Here is a 6,562-nt window from a genome sequence, read left to right as displayed (position 1 = left end):
GTCCGCGCGCCCGCCCCAGCCCTGTAGCACGACCGCGGCCCCGCCCGATCGGTGGCCGTAGGCGGGCGGATTCGTTTCGGGCGAGCTCGCGGATTGCCATTTCCCAATCATCCCATGTCGGATGATAACGAGGAATAGCCAGTAGGGTGGTCCGCTGGTTTCCGCTTTCGTGTGGCTCTGTATGGTGAGCATTTCGTGATTTATGGGCTGTCGGTTGGTGCCAGGTAAATGCCCTGTTGCGGTGCTCTCAGTGATACCATATTCGGACGGTACATTCAATCAATCAGTCACAGGTGATTTAGTTTTTTCATGTTTGAGACCCCCTCCCATGATGCATGAAGATCATTTTTCGCTGGTGAATGGTGAGCATTTCGTGATTTATATGGGCTGTCGGTTGGTGCCATGTAGTAAAAATGTCCTGTTACTGTATTGAGGTAGCATAGGTGGCATGGATGATGGATAAATCCCAGGTGGTTTGGTTTTTCATGTTGGCCAACTTCTCACAGGTCTCTGCATCCCTGACTGAATTTGGGTATTTAGAACAATATCTGAGAGTTGACCAAATGAAAATGGTGTTTATGTGAATTGAACCGACGCTTGTATTGCCTCGCCGTAATTCTGTTGCCTATCCAAGGTTGTGCCTATCACGACCTCGTGTGCTCCGGAAAATAGTCTTCAGATATGCCTTTCTGCTACTAGCTAGCTGCTGGGTGTACATGTTGTCCCTTGAATTGTTCATGGGAAAAGGCACAGCAGTAGATCATACAATCTGCCTGTAATGACAAAATCTCATTCGCAGCTTACTACTCTAGTGTTGTCATTTTAATTTATAAATGCAGTCCCCTTGCCTTCTAATCAGTTAACTTGACTTGGGACCATTTCTCTCTTTCAGTGATTGCCTTTTGTCCAAATACCACAGAAGTACACATTTATAAGTTTTTCACAGACAAGTGGGAGAAACTTCATGTTCTTGCAAAGGTAGACTTTCCTTATTTTCTTTCTTGCATGTGCAGTAGTATCTGCACTTGGGCTGTCTCTTTCTTCTCATTGAACATTTCCATTTGCTAGTTTATAAGTGTATTGCATTAACATCTCTATTTTTATTGTTATATCTTGTAGCATGATCAGATAGTGTCTGGAATAGACTGGAGTAGATCTTCCAACAAAATTGTGACTGTTTCACATGATAGAAATTCGTAAGTGTTTGGTCATAATTTCTAATGTGCAAGTAAATGGTCTGTTTTTTAGTCCAAAGAAGATAATTATATCTGTTTCCTTATATTCTTTTATTTACCTGCAGATATGTTTGGACACAAGAAGGACAAGATTGGGTACCTACGCTTGTTATTCTCAAGCTAAACCGTGCAGCTTTATGTGTCCAGTGGAGTCCAAAAGGTTCTGCCAATAGCCTGCCTTCATACTTCTATCCCGAATGCATTAGGAGTATCTATTTCGTTGCTGAATGATCAAATTCTCCAAGTAGATATTGTTTCCCATTGTTTGTTTCATGCAATCTATTTTTTGTACTTATGTTCCTTAGTTGGTTATGAAAACTTGTCTCCCATGGTAGAACATAGCTGGACATGAACTATTTAGCAACGAACCATAAGCGAAACATATGTAGCTGGATATTCCTCACACCATTGTTTATAAGGCGTCCCGCCTTGGATGCTTAGGCGGTAAGGTGCCCTGCCAGCGCCTTACAATTATGCCCGCTTTAAGCACTTAGGCGTCCACCTTAGGTGCTTAGGCGTCAGGGCGGTTGCTGGTTGGTGCTCACCTTAGGCCGCCTTATAAACAATGCCTCACACTTTAAACTCCTTTCTAAAAGTTTCTGTTGTTTGCAGAAAATAAGTTTGCTGTGGGAAGTGGTGCTAAGTCTGTATCCATTTGCTACTACGAACAAGAGAACAACTGGTATTGGTCGCTGCCACTTCCACTAGTCGTGTACCTGTTTTGATTAACTTGTTTTTCAATTAGTTATGCCCAGTGCACTAATTGATGAGTGTTTTCTTCTGTTCATGCAATTATTGAAGTTGACGTGTCACTCTTGATGTGCGTTCTTTGAACTACTTTGATTTTCTCTTATGGTACAGGTGGATTAGCAAGGTTATTAGGAAGAAGCATGAATCTTCTGTTACTAGTGTCGCGTGGCATCCAAACAATGTGAGCATAATATCATGCCTCTCCTTGAAGTAATTTGAGCATAATCATCAGTAGGGAAACATAAGGGACAATTATCTAGGGGGTGCATTCATTATATTTGTGTTCTTTATCTATTGGGAGTAGTGAAAATGATCATATGCGGTTCGCCCCTCTATAATGAGAAATGCAACATAAAAGAGTGAAGTAAAGGTGCCCTTATCTGACTGTACCCAGTTAATTTGTGCTGTTGTCTGCCACTGGCTAGTAGCATATCTCCTATTCGCATCAGATGATTGGATGAACTTATTTGATGTGATTTTGTTTGGTGTAGATGCCATGTATATGCACGACCCATTTATTGGACGTAATGTTGGTTTCTCTGCTTTCATCTAATTTCAGATACATCTTGCAACAACTTCTACTGATGGTAAATGCAGAGTGTTCTCCACTATCATCAAGGGTGTAGATACAAGGTGGACCTTGCCATTATTTTTGAACTGAAAACCTTGCCATTAATACAGTCAGTACACATTCCAAATGCTTTAGCTGTCTCATACTTTCTCTCTTTCTGATTAGGGGACCACAAGCAGGTGCCTCAGTGGATTGGAAATTCGGAGAGGTATTTGCCATTCATTGATCCGTTAGTTCATAATATGCTGTTCCTTGGCAAGTATACATCTCACATACCAAATCTGCTTGCCAATTTCTTTATTCACCTTATAGACTAATGGCATGCAATTGAACGTGCATGGCTTTTGCCAATAGTAACCTCCTATCAACTTTGTTAGCACTTTGCACCCCATCTACGGCTAAACAATAACAAATAATCTGCTGATTCGCAAAGTTTGTTTTCAACCATGTGGTGGCATTTTTTATATTAAACACTTCCCTAACTCTTTTATTCTTGGGAGGCTAAGAATCCAGATCAATATGATTCAGAATGTTCCACAGGACTATGCTTGCAGTGTCTTATTAATCTGTGTTTCTTGTTAAGTTGCTAGTTGTGCTTGTAACATTTTCTCCTATTCGGATGCAGCAAATTGCTCAACTTGATCTATCACCTACATGGGCATTTGGTGTAAGGTGGTCGCCAAGTGGAAAAACATTGGCCTATGCAGGTTTTCCCACCTAGCTTCTTGTTTCTATGGGTGCCACTGATTTGCATTACTTCTCAGCAGCCATCTAGGCACAAATTGTTTACGAACTCAACATAATTACCTGCCAAGGGTTTTCACAATCTTATTCTTGTAATTAGTGAACCTCTTCCATTGTGGTATTTGAACTTCCAAAATTTTATTAATAAGTCTCTTCATAATTAAGGTTTGTCCTAATCATTTTAGGCTAATGAGATTATGATTGGTTTCCTGATGTTCTATTTTTAACTTTCTCCTAACTGAATTTGGGTTCCTTTGTGAGACTATTGGCCCTTTGATCTATCCATGCAAAGTATCTAAGTAGCTGCAGATTCCATGCAAACTTTTGCAGACACTGAATTGATTCTTGTTGTGTTATTTTCAGGGCACAGTTCCATGATTTATTTCGTTGATGATGTTGAAGGGTCTCCTGCTGCGCAAAATTTGGCACTGCGTGATCTGCCTCTCCGTGATGTGGGTCAGCATTTTCCCTTTTGCTATTGTTTAGTTGCATGTGGTGATCTCCACATTTCATTAATTGAGTGAACTCTTCCAAATTTCAGATTCTTTTTGTTTCTGAAAAGATGGCGATTGGTGTTGGATTTGACTGCAATCCTTTGATCTTTGCTGCAGATGAGACTGGACTTTGGTAAGAAAATTGTGCATAGCAACTGTTTTGTTAAATTAGCTGCACTTTCTCTTCATTCTAGCAGTGATTTGAAGTGGTCATTGCTTCCTGTAAAAACCATGTCAATTGTTAACTTCATCTTGAGGCACCTTCAGCTTGCTAATTCTTACGGTCTCGTTGTACCTAGGCAAAAATATTCCATTGCTCAATCCTTGATAAATGACACTAATTAAAGTTCAGGGTTTGCTAGTAGCTCTTGATTATACCTGGCCATGGGCTGGGCTGGGGCCGGGCCTAAAAAAGCCCATGGCAGAAAACTGAGGCCCAGGCCCTACCATCGGGCCTACTTTTCAAGCCCAAGCCCGTCCCATCTGGTAAAAAGCCCTGAAAAGCTCTTAGGGCTTAGGGCCGTGGGCCAGGCCTCTTCCTTAAAATGCCAAGCCCAAGCCCGTCCAGGCCCTGCTAGTGGGCTAACTCAGGCCCAAGCCCGGCCCACGGGCAAGCCCATCGGGCCTAGGCCCTGGATTTTAGGGCCGGGCCTGGGTGGGCCGACAGGGCCGGGCCGGAGATGGCCAGGACTTCTTGATACCCAGGTCTTAAAGTTTTTCTCTCATGGACATGTTCTTTTTGACAATATGCATTTACATATTTGTATCCTGTAGGAGTTTTGTCAGATATTTGGATGAAAGGAAAGTTACTCCATCAACTTCAAAAGCCTCACAGGTGCCTCTTATGCTTATCAGGCCTCTCTGCTGTATGTTGTTATATGTGTTTGCTATTTATCCCTTGTTCATGAGATTGTTCTGTTTGCATCTGTAGAAGTAGGGTGAACTGCTTCCTGAATGGTTGAGTACAGGTTAAATTAGCTGTAGGCTATATGCGATTTTATGTGTGCATGAGTGTGAGATCTTCTGAGATGGTGTCTGGTTAGTTATATAAAGTTGGGTTTCCTTTGCATGAACAATCTGATCCATGGTCCTTCTACTTGGATGTCAAACATTTCAAGCCCCTCTAGATTTTGTTAAGGAACAGTAACTTGAGTGAAATGGGCACACTGCAGTGCTGCACATGGTTGCTGGTCTAACTCTGATTTTGGCACTGTTCTAACACGACTACGAACAAATGACTTGCTATAGTCTCGTCTGACTTTTGTATGCTGCTGATTTTTAACTTTTGTAGAACTATATACCGTGAGTTGGTGCCTACTATAATATAGGATAAACTATTTCATTCGTATGATCTGCTGCAATTTTATGGCTACAGACGCTGAAGTTGTAAAGACCGTGTGGAAGAAAGAAACATTTCTTGTAGCTGACGTTAGAGCTATGCTAACATCTTTGTTAAAAGGAGGCATGTGGCTAATACTAAATGAATATATAATGTTTCAGCTCTCAGAGGCCCTTGGGAAGTTGTACGGCCAATCGAGGCAAGGGTCGAGCAGCGACACTGTCGAACCATCGAAGCCTCGAGGCGGCGCTCACGAGAACTGCATAACGTACTTCCCTGCTTCCATCTGTTTTCACCACTTTGCCCTTCTAGTGCTGCTCTTTTGTCACTGTTATATAATTCTGGGGTCTTCTGTATCCTCAGTTGCATCGTGCCGTTGAGAAAAGGGAGCGAGAGCATTGTCAAACGGTTCAGCACATCAGGTGGAAAAAACACTGAACTGGCCTCTCCTGGCCCATTCCAGTTTTTTTATTTTTTGTCTGAAGGATGTGTTTGGCACCCCTTTTATACTGTCTGCCTCGTGGATGTAGGGCTGGACGGCAAGATTGTGGTATGGGATCTGGAGAATCACATCACCATTTCAAAATAGACTCTCCGCAGATGGCGGGTGGGCCCTGCGGGTTTTTGGAGATCCAGGGCCAGGGCAAGGTAGATTGCTTATTTTTTGTTGTACCTGTACACAAACAAACCATTCCTTTAGCCAGCTCTTTAGCGTAGGGGGCCATCACTACTATAAGTTGGCTTTCATATTTTTGGAACCAGTTCCGTCCTTCTCTCTGAATTTCATCACCTGTAACACCTGTATAATCCTAGTTAGGATGCCATAATTCCATACCCCCCCCCTTCTCTCTTCTCCGTGTTCGACTTTTCGCTCCATATAAAAAACCCCGGGTGGTTCGGAATTTGCCCGAATGAATGATATTCTGCTTCGCCTCACACTCAGCAATGATTATTCAGTTGGGACCTGCAGATCGACCACCAGTACCTGATTGATGATGGAAACTGTGGGCAATTCTGTATAATTTGAGGCATGAAATGAGGCCGTGCCGGCCGCCCTCCCTGGTCGCCGATCCCCACGCTCTCACTCCGCTTTACCCAACTGTTTGCCATCATTCGTTCGAGACATTCCTTTGCACCGGGCCGGTCGCCTCGTATGCGGCCGTACATGCGGGCTAGTTGTTGCTCTCCCTTTGCTTTGCTCCCAAGGATGCAGCACTGTACCATCGCATGCAGTACATGCAAAATCCACAGGGCGTCTCGGTGTTGCCAGGTTTGCGCTGCGCTCGGTCACATGAAGACAGGAGCAGCCCTCTGATTGGTTCATGTTTCTTTCCTCTTTGCAATATTACAAAAGCAAATCGTACTGAGTACTAGTAATGTTTAACACACTACTACCTAGGCTCAATGACCCAATGCTTGCATGGATTGT

The 6,562-nt window shown here is 43.1% G+C and overlaps 1 protein-coding gene across 1 annotated transcript; it reads left to right on the top strand.

Annotated features, from left to right (window-relative positions):
- Window positions 1-328: 328 nt before the first annotated feature.
- LOC119321555 (actin-related protein 2/3 complex subunit 1B-like) lies at window positions 329-6,054 on the top strand. Its single transcript, XM_037595185.1, has 15 exons — window positions 329-362; window positions 860-978; window positions 1,120-1,196; window positions 1,301-1,395; window positions 1,848-1,917; window positions 2,097-2,166; window positions 2,545-2,618; window positions 2,722-2,764; window positions 3,182-3,263; window positions 3,664-3,752; window positions 3,842-3,927; window positions 4,569-4,629; window positions 5,295-5,401; window positions 5,497-5,555; window positions 5,664-6,054. Exons 1-15 carry the CDS (start codon window positions 329-331, stop codon window positions 5,720-5,722), a joined length of 1,125 nt encoding a protein of 374 aa, XP_037451082.1. The 3' UTR covers window positions 5,723-6,054.
- The last annotated feature ends 508 nt before the right edge of the window (window positions 6,055-6,562 follow it).

This window comes from Triticum dicoccoides, chromosome 6B, assembly GCF_002162155.2.
Source record: "Triticum dicoccoides isolate Atlit2015 ecotype Zavitan chromosome 6B, WEW_v2.0, whole genome shotgun sequence".
Classification (NCBI taxonomy): Eukaryota; Viridiplantae; Streptophyta; class Magnoliopsida; order Poales; family Poaceae; genus Triticum; species Triticum dicoccoides.
The sequence above is the reverse complement of the archived record's forward strand: the minus strand, read 5'-3'. Positions and strand labels throughout refer to the sequence as shown.